The sequence below is a fragment of the Scyliorhinus canicula genome, chromosome 14 (genome assembly GCF_902713615.1).
Source record: "Scyliorhinus canicula chromosome 14, sScyCan1.1, whole genome shotgun sequence".
Taxonomy (NCBI): Eukaryota; Metazoa; Chordata; class Chondrichthyes; order Carcharhiniformes; family Scyliorhinidae; genus Scyliorhinus; species Scyliorhinus canicula.
Genome location: NC_052159.1, coordinates 46,705,705 through 46,723,333, shown reverse-complemented (window position 1 = coordinate 46,723,333; position 17,629 = coordinate 46,705,705). Strand labels below are relative to the sequence as shown.

Sequence of the window (17,629 nt, the reverse complement as noted above, 5' to 3'; positions counted from 1 at the left end):
AAATTGATGGAATTGAAGGCTGATAAATCCCCAGGGCCTGATCATCTACATCAATGTGTACTTAAGGAAGTGCCCCAGAAATTGTGGATGCATCGGTGGTCATCTTCTAGAATTTTATAGACCCAGGAACAGTTCCTATAGATTGGAGGGTAGCTATTGTAATCCCAATATTTATAAAGGGAGGTCAAGAGAAAACGGGGATTATAGACCAGTCAGCCTGACATCGGTAGTGGGGAAATTCTAGAATTCATTATCAAAGGTTGTGACACTTACTTGTTGGCGGCTGCTGTCCAGACCTCTCCTCCTCGAGGTTCTTCTGCTGCAACGGTGTTCTGCTGGGAGGGCTGGCTGGTCAAGGAGAGGCTGGAAGAGAGAGAGAGAGCTGGGGTCGCAGTCTCTGTCTTATACTCTCAGGGTCTTGCGCCCACCTGGGTGGACCCTCTATACACTCTCAATCGATTGCGTCTCTTCCCAATCGATTGATTTGAATTCCCCAATAACGGGGAAGTTCCTCGATCACTGGGGCGGTTCTTGGGACTTATTGTTTTGGACTTCTTTGGCGCCGAGAAGTCTGGCCTTCCATTCAATGTATCGATTTGTGTTTAACTTGTTTCCATTGTACCTGGAGATCGCCCGGTATCGCCTCATTAGTATGCTAACTGGTTTCTTTTCACAGTGCTGTCTGGTTTCTGCAGCAGTCAGAACTGGTTTCTGCAGTAGTCTGAATATACAAGCGCTTTGCAAGCTGCTTGCTTTTACAACATGTCCAATTTCCCTGCATTCCTTGCAATCTTCCATTTTGTGTTGGGCAGTGGTCAGTCCAGGTGGCTACACTCCCTCCTTGTGATCCTCATGAGAAATCATGAAGGATCACCCAAGGTCAGTGTCTTTGTGTTCCCTGATCTCAGCGAGTCCCATGGCCTCTATACTTTCCTCAATTATGGCACAAATTATTATCTAACAGTCTCTGGTTGGCGCTATGTCAAAGGGGACATGCATTACTAGGGAACCTCTAACTATCCTTTGTAAACTACACTCCCTTACCCATTTAAACATTCTAACTTTCTATCCTTAAACATTATCATTATTACATTCCATTTCTGACTCGGCAGTCGAGCTCAGAACATTACGAAACATCAGAAAAGGTCTTTATTTACAACATCAAATCAAATTATAGCCTTCATCACACATCAAGGGTTTGTGGGGATTGGTGGAAGCCGAAAATAGGGGATTGTACTCTGTATATGGTCGAGGCGCAAGAGCGGGAGGCTCTCCTCCATTTTCTTAACCTGAGTGTCTGCACTACGATGTAGAGAGCTGCTATCACCAAAAGTGATTCAATAACATACGAAAGGGAGTACCAGTTCATAAATGTTGTGCACCAGGTCTGGTCATTGCTGTTCATTACTGGGCTTTGAGAAGTTGGTGTCTGGGAAACATTAACGGCGGGGGTCATAGGGGGGTTTGCGTCCGCGCGCAAAAATACAAAAACAATAACTGAAAACATATAGTTCTTCATCACGGTCTTCTTTCTCCTCTTCCTTCTGTCCTTTTGTGTTGCTGATCTTGCTCTGATCACTCCTTCGAACGTCTGAAAGCTGTGGGATCAAGCATAGTATCTGTCAATAATTCGTTTAATACCTTTAATGTTAGTGTATCTGTCTTCTCATTCCAATTGTCCCTTAAATGAATGGCCAAGTCACACCGTGAGACTCCCCTCATTTTTTTTTTCAAAAGCAAATTTAGTACCAGACATACACTTAACAACTGTGCCACTGTGAGTCGTCTCGCAGGTTTTGCGATTTACCATCCGAATGTTCCTGGATGTAAATAACATAAGGAATGGCAGCCGAAGGGCTACCTCAAACAAAAAAATGAAACCAAACTTCAGAAATGAGATATCCGAATGAGTTGCGTATGGACCGCGACGGGTAAGATTTGAATGGGATCCCCGGGTAGAGCGTGCTGTGCTGTACCCGAGCTTAGCTGACCAGAGAGGGGGTCCTCAGACAGGGTGGGTCCTCGATGCCGTTTCTCAAAAACAGACTCAAAAACAGCTTCTTCCCCACTGTCACCAGACTCCTAAACGACCCTTTTATGGACTGTCCTCATTAATACTACACCCTGTCTGCTTCATCCGATGCCAATGCTTATGTAGTTACATTGTATATATTGTGTAGCCCTATTATGTATTCTCATGTACTTTCTTGAATTCTGTTCAATTCCCTTTCTTCCAATGTACTGAATGATCTGTTGAGCTGCTTGCAGAAAAATACTTTTCACTGTACCTCGGTACACGTGACAATAAACAAATCCAAATCCAAATCCACTGCCTGAGCAACCTGGAACGAACGGGCATGAATGTGTTCATTGTGAATTTGCAGCCTCTATTCCCAGAATAGAGGGGACCCTAAAAAAAGGGGGAGCCAAGATGCTCCTAGTGGGGTGAAGGGTGAAGCCTTAAGTTGGGCTCCAGACATTGCAGCTGAGTCAAGTTCTCAGATATTTCTGCGGACAAACTTAACGTTCATGTGAGGTGGTCACAAGCTTTTCAGTTGAAAACCGAGTGGCCAATCTCCATATCAAACATTTAACATACAAACAAACATCACCAACATGCGTGCAGGTTCCATCAGAAAGGACACCGTTTATCTCTCAAGCGGTTCCTCTTTTTACATCATCTGGATACGTCAATAATCTTCATTCTCTGCGAACATGGTCGCAAAGGGGTTGCCGTGTCGGGAATCAGACTCAGAGTCATCCTCTTCTCCCGGATCCCATACCCTTGTATGGATCAGGCATGCAATTTTAGCGTTGTGTGACCGGGGGTCACTCTTGTCATTTCGGACAAGTGTCCAAGAATTGTCCCTGTGCCAAATCGTGGGGTCTAAATTTGAATGAACGTTTTCGGGGTCGTCATAGTTGGGCAGTGGGTTTGGGTGTGGGTCTGGAGTTTTAATATAAGTGATCTTTAAATCACTGTAGTCGGGGTCGTAGTTGATGTGTGTGGGGTCTGTTGTATCAGGACAGTAGAGAGGCGTGCTGTGGCTGTCGTCAAAGTCACAGTCGCTGTCTCTGCTGTGGCAGCTTATGAGCGTTTTGGGGCGTGGTCTGAAGTCAATGGGTGGAGTCGAGGTCGAGTCCGATGAGGAACTGGTCTGTGAGGGGGAGGGTGGAAATGTGTCTCTTGTGTGTGGGGTGTCGTGTTCTGCTGCGTCTAGCAGGACATGGTATGAGTGGTTGGACTGTGTTCCATAAGCCTTTAACTGGTTAATGTGGAACCACGCAGTCTTCCCATTTGGGTACTTGATCCTATATACTGACGGGCTGACTTTGTCCGAAATTGAGTACGGGCCGGAAAACTTTGGGGCCAAAAACGTGCTGGGGTTATACATAGATAACATTACCTGTTGTCCAACCTGAAATTCTGTGGTATGGACAGTCCTGTTGAAACAAGCCTTGCTCTGTTTCCGTTTCTTACCCAATTTAACTGCGGCTGCTAACTGAGCCGACCTGACAGTTAAACTAATTGTTTTACTGCTTTCCCATGTGTGAGGGCCGTCACTTCTGGTCATGTCGAGTCCTAAAACGAATTCAGATCCTTTCATAGGGCGTCCGGTCATGAGTGTGTCTGGGGTGAAACCTGTTGATGCTGAAACAGTGTCTCGTATAAACATAAGTGCGAATGGGAGCACTGAATCCCAAGTTGAATTGTTTTCCTGTACCATCTTTCTAAGGGTCGATTTTAGAGTCTGATTCATGCGTTCCACTATTCCGCTTGACTAGGAGTGATACGTAATGTGGAAATTTTGTTTAATGCCGAATATGGTCAGGACGTTCTTCATGACCCGTCCTGTAAAATGAGATCCCTGGTCTGATTCAATACTTCTGGGGAGTCCCCATCTAGTAAAGATGTGGTGGGTTAGGATCTTTGCGGCTGTGTTTGTACAAGATGGGAATGCCTCTACCCATTTCGTAAACGTGTCTATGACCACCAGAACATATTTATAACCATTCCTGCAAGGGGGCAATGGACCTATAAAATCGATCTGGAGGTTAGTCCAGGAGCCATTAACGGGGCGAGTTGGCTGAGTTGTGCCTTCCTTGAATACCTCTCCGGGTTATTCTGTGCACAAAACCGTAGGGCAGCACGGTAGCATTGTGGATAGCACAATCGCTTCACAGCTCCAGGGTCCCAGGTTCGAATCCGGCTTGGGTCACTGTCTGTGCGGAGTCTGCACGTCCTCCCCGTGTCTGTGTGGGTTTCCTCCCGGGTGCTCCGGTTTCCTCCCATAGTTCAAAGATGTGCAAGTTATGTGGATTGGACATGATAAATTGCCCTTAGTGTCCAAAATTGCCCTTAGTGTTGGGTTGGGTTATGGGGATAGGGTGGAGTTGTTGACCTTGGGTAGGGTGCTCTTTCCAGGAGCCGGTGCAGACTCGATGGGCCGAATAGCCTCCTTCCGCACTGTAAATTCTATGATTAAATCAAACAGTTCTCAATGTAGTGCGTTACATCGTCTCTTAAATTGGGCCACCAACAGAGCTGCCTAAGGTGGGCTGTGGTAGGGTCGATCCCTTGGTGTCCATGACCATCATGGAATAAGGCAATCATTTGATTCCTGTCTTTCTCAGGAACCACATACAACTTGTCTTTGATAATCACACCCTCATGTGTGGTCAAAGCGTGTTTGAATTTGTCGTACTGGGCCACAAAGTTTCCTTTTAAAATCTCCTGGAGATTTTTGTCCTGCTTCTGTGCCTGTACTAAATCCTCTATATCTGTCTGTGAGACCTGAACTGAACTCACGGGCGCTAGCTGGTGCGATAACTGGGGGTGTCCAAAAATGACCTCGCCTGGAACCTGCTTTAGCCAGTGCGTCGGCTTTCACATTTCCAGGGGGGGGGGGGGGGGGGGGGGGGTGATAATCGATGGTGACTTCTAACCTTAATAATGCCATATGTCCTATCCTTTGCCTTCTCTAGGATATGGCGGAGTAATGGGGCTGATGGAAGGGGCTTCACGCCCGTGGAGACAAAACCTCTTGTCCTCCACAGGGGTAGAAAATCTGTGAGGCTGTTACAGACATATAGACTGTCCGAATATATGTCTGCTGGGCTGGGGAACGAATCTGGGTGGTCCACTATGTATGCTATGGCCGCAAGCTCTGCTGCCTGCGCGCCTAAGTGTCTGGGTAACTTTAATGATATCTCCTCTAGTGCGCGTCCTTGCGCATCCTCCACATAAATTCCGCATCCTGTAATGCGTTCGCCATCTAAAACTGTGGATGAACCGTCCACATAGATCCGTAGGGGTGCACACGTGTCTGTGCGCTGGGGGCTCTGGCTTGAATTCCCTATCTTCCTGGGGGGCGTCTTAGCAATGAAGGGTCCTGTGTTGTGGAGGGGTGCTACTATTTCGCATTCATGGGGGTGTCCTGGGTACTGGAGGTTGTCCGCTAAAAATGTGTGTCTTGGTCCGTTTAACTGTTATGTCCCGTCCTTGTAACAGAAGTGTCCATCTAGCTGCTCTTATCTGGCTCACTGAACCGTCCTTCAGTCGTCCGTCTAAAAGTAACTGTGTGGGGGTGTGTTCGGTCAGAATGGTGATGGGGTTGAGTCCGGTAATGTAAGAAAAGTATTGTACTGCCCAGAACACCGCGAGCAGGTGCCTCTCGCAGGCTGAGAAACCTTGCTCCACGGGGTCTAAAAGTCGTGAGGCATAAGCCACTGGTCGTAGCTGCTCATGCCGTTCCTGAAGGAGCACGGCCAAGAGGGTCAGATCTGTGCTCGCTACCTCAATTGCATAGAGGGAGAGCGAGTCTGGAACTTGTAGCGCGGGTGCTGCGCTAAGGGCTTTCTTTAACTCTTCCACAGCCTCTGTATGCTGCGGAAGCCATTCCCTAGGGGCTCCTTTCTTAAGGAGGTCTGATAGTGGGGCTACCTTGGTCACAAAACCATCGATATGGTTCCGACAATACCCAACCAGTCCTAAAAATGACCGGAGGGCTGAAACATTTTGGGGAAGGGGCAATTTGACAATCGAGTCAATTCTTTTGAACTCGATCTCGCGTTTGCCGTGTGTGATGACTGTACCCAAATACATCACTTTCTTCTCCAATAGTTGGGCCTTTCTGGGGTTGACTTTACATCCGATTGAGTTCAGAAGTTCCAGGAGTTCAGACAGAAGCGTGGTGTGCTCTGCCTTGGTGTCTGTCTGTAGTAATAGGTCGTCCACATACTGTACCAGACATTCGGGTCGGGAAAATTTTGCTAGTCCTTTTGCCAGCTGTCGGTGGAAAATGGAGGGGAAATTGTGGAATCCTTGTGGGAGGCATGTCCACGTATACTGCTGTCCTTTGAATGTGAAGGCAAATTTGTACTGGCACGCCTTTGCCAATGGGATTGACGAAAAGCCATTGCTAATGTCCAATACCGTGAAATATTTTGAGTTGAGTCCCTGCGTGAGCATGGTCTCAGGACTTGTTGCTATCGTGGGGGCTACTGCTGAGCTAACTTTGTTGAGTTCCCGATAATCAATGGTCAGACGCCATGATCCGTCGGGCTTCCTCACTGGCCAAATAGGGGCATTATTAGTTGAGGCTACTGTCCCAAGTACACCCTGCTCTAATAAGCTGTCTATAACCTTTCCAATTTCTCCCTCTGCTTCTAGGGGAAATCTGTACTGTCTCTGTGGTCTCGGGTCAGGTCCTGTAATTTGAACTTGTACAGTCATTCTGCCGCATTCGTGCCGGTGACTGGCAAATGCTGTCCTGTGCTTGTTCAATACTGCCCTAACCTGTTTGTCCGTGCTAAGCGTGGTCGAGTCAAAACAATAGTCGCCTACTGCGCTAATCCTGTTTGCGTACTCGCCTACTGTGAGCGTTGCGGGTGCTCTGTCTGATTTTGCCATTCGCCAGACACACTGATTGACAGGGTCGAACGACAGGCTGTGGGCATTCATAAAGTCAATGCCCAGTATGTGTTCTGCTGTGCGGGGCAGATTAACTAAAACAACGGGGTGTCTGGTGGAGATATTCCCTAGTTAGATTGATACAGGGGCTGTAATGTGTCCCTGCTGCGAGTGGCCTGTAAAGCCGCTGAGGGTTATTGTGGCTGTAGTGGGCCACGTGTCTGCCTGTGGTGTACTGGAGGAATTAATGGTCGTGCAGGACCCTCCTGTGTCCCAGAGTAATTCTATGGGCTTTCCCCGAATTTTCGCTGTGACCACTGGTCATCCGGATGTGTCCCAGAGGGTGTCACAGACCCAAGTGGGGGAGCCCGAACACCGTCAGTCCGTTCCGTTCACATTGGTCTGTCCTGACTGCGTCCCTATACTGTGGATAGGCTTACTTTGTTCCTGTTTAGAGTGTCTGTCTGCTGGCCTCTGAGATTTCTGGGGGGCATTGCATTCCCTAGCAAAATGCCCTAACTGTCCGCAGTTATAACATTCCTGTGACTTCTGTGGGGGCTGTTCTTTCCCTCATTTACCCATGCGAGGTTTTGGTGTGCTCTCCCTGCTTGGATATCTGCTGCAGCCTGAGCTTCTTCGGGGTTCTTTACTGTTACCTTAGAACATAGAACAGTACAGCACAGAACAGGCCCTTCGGCCCTCGATGTTGTGCCGAGCAATGATCACCCTACTCAAACCCACGTATCCACCCTTTACCCGCAAACCAAAAACTCCCCCGCCCCCTTAACCTTACTATTAGGACACTACGGGCAATTTAGAATGGCCAATCCACCTAACCCGCACATCTTTGGACTGTGGGAAGAAACCGGAGCACCCGGAGGAAACCCATGCACACACGGGGAGGACGTGCAGACTCCACACAGACAGTGACCCAGCCGGGAATCGAACCTGGAACCCTGGAGCTGCGAAGCAGTTATGCTAACCACCATGCTACCGTGCTGCCCAGTGGACCTTGCCATGGACAGATTGCTCCCAAGCGCGGGACAATCTTTTCAATACCCATTTTTCATTATGGGCCTCTTCTGAGGGGTCATAATTGGAGCAGACATTCTGTCCTGCATCTGTGGCGTGGGAGATGATGGTGCGGGTCCATTTAACCATATTATCTCGGGTCAAATGTGCGCGGTCTAAATCACCGAAAACTGCAGTGAAATGAATCCACAGCCTTCCTACGAATGCTGTGGGGTGCTCGGTCCTTTTCTGACTACACTTATTTAGGCCTTCGACTGGGTCTCCTCTGTTGTACCCTATCGCGTCTAAAATAGCTGTATGCATCTCTTCGAGGGTGCCTCCTCCAACGTTCTGTGGGTCGGGGAGGGCTGCTACAACTGATGAGTCTAAACGCAAAACTGTGAGCTTAACCTGCTCTCGCTCATCCAGGCCGTACATGGTCGCTTGATGTTTCACTCATGCAAAGAATTGGTGGGGGTCTGAAGTGGGGAGGAACGGGGTGATTTTCTCATGCGCGTCCCTTAGTTGTGTCACGGTTAAGGGGGTGGTGTACGTAATCTCGGGTGCGCCTTCTACGGTTTAATTTTCGTTGGGTGGTGACTGGGTTCATTGGTGTGGGTGCTATCTGATCTGTGGGGGGTTGGGACGCTTTCCTTTTCTGCTGCGCTGCTAGCGCACATGTTCCCTGAACATATCGCTGCGTTGTTTCACTTAATTCCTGCCAATCTGGGGCATTTTCTTCTTCTAACTGTGTTCCAAATGTCTCTTGGAAGCCATTCTGCACAGAAAGCAGAGATTGCAGCTGCGCAATCTGCTTTCTACATTTAGCGTGGTCTACGGTGCTTTGCCTTTGCTCAGTGGTGGCAGCATGGAGTGCCCTTAAAGCTGCCTTTAGGTCGCTACACTGCTTCTTCAGTGTCTCTACCTGTTTTTCTGCTTCTTTTATCAAGACTGCACGCTGCACATCCTGATAGGCTTTTTCATACTGGACTTGAGAGCTGCTCAGATGGGCTAGACAAGACTGATGTGCCCTCTTGGCGTCATCCACCTCTCTATCCTTATCTGCCAGTCGTTGTCTTAATCCTATATTCTCCTTTTCGATGTCCCTGACATCCACTTTGCTCATTCTGTTTTTCTCCTCTAACTCTGCTTGGAGCGTCCTGACGACCTCCTCTGTGCCTCGCAATTGTGCCAAGCAGGACACAATTGCCATCGGCTTACGTGCTTTACCTAAACTCTTCTTGTGAATTCCAGATCGGTTCTCCCACCAAGTATGTCCTATACTCCCGGGACCTGTCTCCTCATTCACTCAAAACTCACTCCAATGGGGCCATCCTTTCCCTTTGAGGTACTTCCTGAGTTCCATCTCCCAAATGGGACACTGATCTACTCTGCTGCTGTTGGTCGCTGCGACCACGAACTGCTCTGGGTTCATGAGGCGTTCCATTGCGTGCATGGCCATTTCTTTTTCTCCTATGCGCTCTTAAATTTGGAACAAGGGATAGTAAGGCAATGCTTATAAAATGCGGGTACGGCTTTCGCTATGTTCCGAATTATAAAACTCCCGACAGTTTGTCGCAACACAAATCTCTCGGTTTTACCTTACAACCCTGTTAGTTACGCATGCAAAAACACACTTCCGAATTATGAGTATTGATTTGAACTACTTGAACACTTGTGGTTTTTCCTTTTCCCAATTAGATTTCAGATTCAAATTTCTGGGTTCTCTCAGAGTGGGGGGGGGGCCACTACTAATCGAGTCCCGTCGGATGTCGCCACTAAATGTTGCTCGTTCTGGGTGAGTGTGCTTAACACTCAATTTGGCTCTGTTTTGTTCCTAAGCTCTAGAGTCGCCAGGTATCGTTAAGATACCGCTTCAAGTTCAAAGCAATAAATCCATACACCAGTTAGTAAGTTCAAACAAGACACATTTATTATATTACAGTAATCTACTAATCATGCATATAAAACTATAAGACTAGGCTAATCCTACCACTAATAGGCCAAATACTTATCTGGATAAGGGGACTGCCGGATCAAGGAACAACGGCCTCTAGCTTTGTCCTGGGTCCGCAGGCTTCCAGTAGTTATGGACTAAAGGGGGTCAGGAGTGTCTACTCTCGTAGCGTGCGTTGTGACACTTACTTGTTGGCGTCTGCTGTCCAGACCCCTCCTCCTCAAGGTTCTTCTGCTGCAACGGTGTTCTGCTGGGAGGGCTGGCTGGTCAAGGACAGGCTGGCAGAGAGAGAGAGAGAGCTGGGGTCGCGGTCTCTGTCTTATACTCTCAGGGTCTTGCGCCCACCTGGGCGGACCCTCTATACACTCGCAATCGATTGCGTCTCTTCCCAATCGATTGATTTGAATTCCCCAATAACGGGGCAGTTCCTCGATCACTGGGGCGGTTCTTGGGACTTATTGTTTTGGACTTCTTTGGCGCCGAGAAGTCTGGCCTTCCATTCAATGTATCGATTTGTGTTTAACTTGTTTCCATTGTACCTGGGGATCACCTGGTATCACCTCATTAGTATGCTAACTGGTTTCTTTTCACAGTGCTGTCTGGTTTCTGCAGCAGTCAGAACTGGTTTCTGCAGTAGTCTGAATATACAAGCGCTTTGCAAGCTGCTTGCTTTTACAACATGTCCAATTTCCCTGCATTCCTTGCAATCTTCCATTTTGTGTTGGGCAGTGGTCATCCCAGGTGGCTACAAGAGTGACTGCCCTTGACATCGAGGCAGCGTTTGATCCTTATTGCATCAAGGACCCCTGGCTAAACTGGAGACAATGGGAAACGGAGAAAACACTCCGCTGGTTGGAGTCAGACCTAGCACAAAGGAAAATGGTTGTGGTGGTTGGAGGTTAGTCATCTCAGTCCCAGAACATCACTGTAGGAGTTCCTCAGGATAGTGTCCTTGGCCCAACCATCTTCAGTTACCTCAATGACCTTCCTTCCAAAATAAGATCAGATATAGGCATGTTTGCTGATGACTGCACAATGTTGAGCATTAATTGTGATTCCTGTCACTGAAGCAGTCTGCATGCAAGCACAGAAAGGCCTAGACAATATTCAGGCTTGGAATGACAAGTGGCAAATAACATTCGCACCAGATAAATGGCAGACAATGACCATCTCCAATAAGAAAGAATCAAACCATCACCCCTTGACATTCAGTGGCATTATTATCACTGATTTTCCCCACTATCAACATCCTGGGGGTTACCATTGACCAGAAAATGAACTGGTCTAACCATATAAATACTGTGGCTACAAGAGCAGATCAGAGGCTGGGAATCCTACAGCGAGCAACTCACCTCCTGACTCCCCAAAGACTGTCTACCACCTACAAGGCACAAATCAGAGTGTGATGGAATACTCCCCACTTGCCTGGATGAGTGCAGTGCCAACAATACTCAAGCACCTCGAGAATATCCAGGACAAAGCAGTGGTTTGATTGGCACCCCTTCCACAAATATTCACTCCCTCCATCCCCGATGCACAGTAGCAGCTGTGTGTACCATCTACATGATGCACTGCAGGAACTCACTAAGGTTCCTTAGGCAGAACTTCCAAACCCACGACCACTACTATCTAGGACAAGAGCAGCAGGCACCTGGGAACACAACTGCCTTGAAGCTGCCCACAGATCACTCACTATCCTGACTTGGAAATATATTGCCATTCCTTCACTGTCGTTGGGTCAAAATCCTGGAACTCCCTAACAGATACAGTGGATGTATCTATCCCCCAGAGACTGCAGCAGTTCAAGAAGGCAGCTCACCACCACCTTCTTGAGCAATTAGGAATGTGTAACAAATGCTGGTTTAGCCAGTGAAACCCACATCCCATCAAAAGCGATTTAAAAAAAAATACTTGTAGTTTATGCACCTTAACGTATAGAGAACGCCAGAAAAATGTGAAAGTAGCCTAAATTGTAACTGAGGAAATTGTAACTAGTGACAGCCCCAACAGCTTGCTCCTGTTATTACAATCGGCCCAAGATCCAATTTGTGTCGGGTATGACTCTCCTGGTTCAGGTATGTCTAAAAACTCCTTAAACTCCATAACCAATTTCAAACTCTCAGTATCTGTATTTTATGTCTCCGTTTGACTTGATGGGCTCCGCAACACAAATCTAGGCTGACATTTCATTGCAGTCCTGCTGGACTAGTGCTGCATTATTCAAAGATATGTAAGATCCCATGCTACCTTTTAGCGTTAGAATGGAAATTTCTTAGCGCATGAAGGCTACCAGACATTCCTTTACATAGATTAACTATTTAGATAACTCCCGTTTGTGGGAACTTGCCTTGCACGGATAGGCTGCTGAATTTACCTACAAACAGTGGCTTAAAAAGTGATTAATTGGCTGCAAAATATTTTGCAACAACCTAACAATGTGAAAGGTGAGTTAGTTATTTTACTAATTTTCTTTTTCTCTGTCTCAGAGGCAGAAGTGCAGTCAATTGAGTCAAGTTAACTTTTCTTTCACTTTGTAATTGTAAAGTTTTACTGCTGTCTACATTTGCTGAAATGAAGTGGAAGAAGGTCTGTAAGGCAAAACAATAGGATTCTTGCAGTTAGAATATAACACCTCTGAAGAAGGCATTACCTCTGACTTTTTTTTTCTTCATTTGGATGAGTCCAACGTGAAGGTATGTGGGAGAATGAAGAGGACTTTACCAAAGATAGGTAAATTGCATATCTGTGTTCTGCCTTGTTCCATCAACTTGATTCTGCTGTTGGCTCCTTCTTAAAAAAAACCAAAGACACAGCCACTGAAAGGGGCCTTTGTACAGCAAAGGCTTTTGGGAAATGCCATGAACACATGGTTACTGACAAGTGTTTTATAGTTTTCTCAATTGAATAAATGTGTTAATATGGACGTGGAGGTTGAACTGCATTCAAAGAATAAGGTAAATCATACTGAAGGTCAGTTATCTAAGATTTTCAGTTTAACTGAAATAAAATTTGTGCTATTTCACGTTAGTTTAACCATTTGTTTTCTAAATATTTATCCAATCTGCACCTTAATGCCTAACACCAGACTATTATGACAATTATTAATGAAATCAAGCATCTTTATAGTTTTTGCTGTTTTCTACATGATGTGGTAAGACCAGGCGTACAATCTTTCCGATAATTGTGCATTTAACTACTTTAAATGGTGAAAAAGCAAACAAACAAAGCACATTTTTTGTGATCAAATTCAGTCCATAGAAATGGTGACTTTTTACAAATATAACTATTTATTTAATCAGAGAATATTAAATCCATTATTTTGAGGAGCTATTATTGCATAATAAACATCATAACTGTAAAAAAAAAATGTATATTGCCTCAATAAAGATATTATAAAATAGCTGCTTGAAATATTGATTCCAGAATTATGTTCATGGTAATACTGGAAAGAGATCAACTCACTAAAAGATTCACCTCCCACAAAAAAGTAAAAACATGTAGTGATTAAGATATTTAATTCTTTAGTAAGCATGTCAATCCTGCAGCTGTGACCAAGAATGAGTAGCTTTCGTGTTTTGCCTTCACCAAGCCTTGAAATCAGTCATAAAGTTGGAAGATTAATTGTCGTATACATAATTGTAATCCCTAAGTAGATTACAATGAATCAACACACATTTAAGTATAAAACTACTTCCTATTTGCTTTTGGATTGCCATTTCAAGAAGATGAAATGCATCTCTCTTTAAAATTCAGCATCACATCATGCTATAACATGTTGCTGTTTCTAAGGATGTGTAGATCTTAAAACTGATGTGTGCCATTCTGTAATTGGAAACGTAAAGCCTAAGTATTAAATAGATTTGCTGCATCCATGTTGTGCAAATTTATTTTTCCAGGTTCCAAAAGGATCCAACCTGGTCAGAGACAGGTGATCGATATCTATTAAAGCTATTCAGAGATCATCTTTTCCACCAGTTGACTGAAGCGGGCACTCCATGGGTTGACCTCAGTCACATAGTCTCCTGTTTGAACAAGGTAATGGAACATAGGCAGAGTGATCATATAGCAGGTACTGTCATGATATTTTGGAACATTGTAGACACAATATTATTTATTTGAAAGAAAATTTCACAATTTCCTTTAGTTACTCCAAAGCATACAACTGACTCAACTAAGTACACAATTTCATGTATTTAATTTTTGTGCTTTCTAATGTTTGAAAATTGATCAATGTTTGTTAACTTTTTATTTGTTTGCAGTTGGATGCTGGTGTACCGGAAAAAATAAGTCTCGTTTCTAGAGACGAAAAGAGTGTTCTTGTGGTGACATATGCTGATCTGAAGCGTTGTTTTGAAAGCGCTTTCTCAGAACTTCTAGCAGCTTCTAATGGACAGTTGTAGTACTCGCTGTGCTCGGGCAAAACATTGCCGAAGAACAATATAAAGAGCTAATTGCACTACAACTGTATTAATGCCACCTCATTTCACATTTAAAAGACAAATGTAAATGAGCAGCGCTGCTTGCACTTCGGTCAGGTACACTGTTACTTGAAGGAAAAACGTCCATATTACAGGAGCCTAGAACTGCCATGAGAGGTTGTTTCTGTGAAGACTGTTTTTAAATTGGGGAGCGGCATCAGATGCATGATGATCCCAGTTTTATTTTTTCACATGTTCATGCACTAATTTTAAGTTCAAGACTTGTGATCTTTAAGGATTTACCACACGTAATTTTGATAAGGGAAAATCGTTATCATTAGAATTACTTTCTGGGTAACAGCATATGCCCCTTTGGAAGATGTTGGAGTGATTGAACTGCACCCAAGCAAGGACTAGGTGGAAATGCCATTGGATATGCTATTTGGTGAACTAAATTCCGATGAGTTATATTTCTGGCAAAAGACACGCTGGACTTCAGACTGACTGCCATGTGCTATCACTTAGAAAACCAAACTACAGAAAGCATATTTTTATGGAAATCAGGTGGAATATTATATGGACGCTATTCTTCTAGGAACTAAACAGCTCCTGTGTGTCAGTGTTGATGGCATCTATGTGAACTGTCACAGCTACACATCTTTCATAACAAAATTAAAAAGTAGCTTTTTTGCTTCATACAGTTACCAGCGCCTTTTTTAAAAACAAATTCCGTGTAATTGGAACAGGTAAGATGCCTCTACATTTATGCAAGCTTTTTTTATAGGAGACTAATTTTTAAATTGGGTTCAATACCTGAAATGTCAGGAGTGGATTAGGTTTTGTTATGTATCATTTAATTTTGTATAAAGTTCTATTATTTGAACAGCAGCTTTAATAGGGTACTTTACACTGGATAAGGAAACAAATAAGAACTTTGTCAAGTACACTTGCACAAAAACACAGCAGTTGTTTCACAGTGGTGACCTGTGCAATTTTGGAAGGATTGTGGGCTGCTGTGCCTTTAAAATACTGTTGCCCCAAAGTTGGCTTTGCAATTAGTCATCCTAATTATAGATATGTGGAACTACCTAAAGTGTGATGTTTCAGTTTCTTAAGGTTAGAAACTATATCACTTTTTTGGGGAAATTCTTTCATTTGCAGAATCAGATTCTAAATGTGTTGTCAAGTATTGAAACTGAACCATTTGGGAAATAAGAGGAACATATCAAAATTCAATGCAGACTTGTTCAACCAAACAATCATATACGACTGCCAAATCCATTGGGCCAAAATGTAGAAGTGAATATAAAGAAAGTGAATTCAGTGTAATGACTGTGATGTGTGTCTTTCCTTCCCAGCATTAAATGTTTTATAGTACTGGCTGCTTTGTGGGCAGACTGCCCTCCGCAATTCTGAAACTTAAAGCAATACAGCCTTTACAATTAAAAGTTCTTTCCCATTAATCCAGTTTTATAAGCTTAAAATTCTGTATTCTGGATTTGTTTCAGTATTGGCAACACCATTCATGTAAAAGTTTTGGAAGGTAAACTTGTTTGGCGACCACAACAAGGTTCACTTGGTAGCAGCAGTTAAAATTAATGGGGAAAGACTACATATATTTGTGATTATGACACATTTGTATGCATCCTGTGCGAATTGGCCTATGAACAGGCTGTAGAAGCAATCGCAATGTTTCCCTCATTTTAGTTGGAAAGGAATTGAGGAAACTCTGCTATATTCTTTCGTGGATAATGTCCTGAGTAAAGTTGTGTCAATAGCTCATCTGTTTGACAGAGAAGCAGCTGTTTTTTGTATGTTTTGGGGAAAAAAATGCATTCTTTTTTATAAAATCATAAAAAACAAAAAAATGGTATTCTGACATAATGAGGAGAAATACTGTATTTATATCATTCTGTGCACTTCAAAAGGTTCTTGTTTCCACATTGTTTGTGAATAATTGCAGAAAGGGGATCATCTATGGGTATCAAGGGTTCGGAGTGCTTGGCCTCCTCATTCTCAGTATGGACCAATATTTGGGTAACAGGCAGAGGTAAACGGGCTTAAATTTTGATGTTTACTCAACCAGCACACTGCCTCTGGATTATCAAAAGCAAAAAAGATTCCTGAATTTGAAAAAATTCTGATTCCTCTGTTCTTACCTCTAGTGTGATGTTATGGTGAGGTAGCTAAATGCCTGCAAATTCATTTGAATGTATTTATGATCCAGCCCAAGTTAGCAATTGCACATCAGATTGTACATTCTTTGCTCCTTTGTTACCATATTTAACATCTCAAGTCACCATGAGATTTTAGGTCAAGATCCATAAAAATTTACCCATATACGTATATTTCAAAGTGTTCCAAATGTGCTAAACTGTTTCCAGTTCATGCAGTTATAGAATATTTACAGTTGGGCTTTGAAGTTGGGATTGTTTTCTTAAAATCTTGGACACCTGTACTTTAAAATTAATGCATCAAATGTGCTCCCTTTTGATGATCCAGTGCCAGCCCTTGAAATCACATGGTGACTTCAACTTTTGAAATCATGTATTCTTTGAAAATTCTTTTCAATTATATACAGGGTTTTCAGTTGGCTAATGCTGTTTGAAACAATCCACATATGTATTACTAAAAAATAGTTTTTATATATTCTATACGTAACAGTTTTTTTCTAAGAAAACCTTGTAAGCATATCCTGCGCATGTTCCACTTTGGCCTTATTTTGTTTATTTGTGAAGAAAGAAAATCCTTAAACCAGCTCCTACAAAAGAATCGATCAGTTTTGTCTGTTACGATCCCTCCTCCATGTTAAATGTTTCCATCTCTGATTTAAACTTTTGTGTGTACAGCAGTATTTTAATAAAGAATACCAGAATTCAAGTCTAGCCTATATGTTGTTTGTGAAAGTAACTGTTAAATTGAGAATCCAGAAATCCACATTTATGTGAAATTAACTTCCCATATTCAAGAAATTACCAGGTATTATTATGTTTATACAACATTTAAGGCAGTACGTTCGGTGGGGAAAAAAATAATTGCACAAGTAGTGGCGAGATGAATGTCTCAAAAATAGAAAATTCACTATGTCTGCCAGGTGCTTAAATGTAATGCATTTATGGAATATTGAGCTGTTGTCAGATGGTCCGTATGAAGTGAATTGATTCCAGGCATTATCTGCAACCAGAGTTAGAATTTAGGATCATGTGCAACTTTTATCATTCACAATTTTACACCTTGGTTCGCTGGGTCTTTAAAATAATAATGGACCATAGGTTAATATGATGCAGAAGGAGGCCAGTCTGCCCTTCTTGACTGTGCCAGCTATTTGTT

At 43.8% G+C, this 17,629-nt stretch overlaps 1 protein-coding gene across 2 annotated transcripts in view; it reads left to right on the top strand.

The window, feature by feature from the left end:
- The window catches only part of pan3 (poly(A) specific ribonuclease subunit PAN3), a 238,230-nt gene extending 221,051 nt beyond the window's left edge, over positions 1-17,179 (top strand). For both annotated transcript variants that reach the window (XR_005463200.1, XM_038818382.1), the window contains 2 exons: positions 13,778-13,916; positions 14,141-17,179. Coding sequence is in view for 1 of the 2 variants with exons in the window: in XM_038818382.1 (XP_038674310.1) it covers positions 13,778-13,916; positions 14,141-14,281 (280 nt within the window). In the remaining variant the exon portion in view is untranslated. The remainder of the gene's footprint in view (positions 1-13,777; positions 13,917-14,140) is intronic.
- The last annotated feature ends 450 nt before the right edge of the window (positions 17,180-17,629 follow it).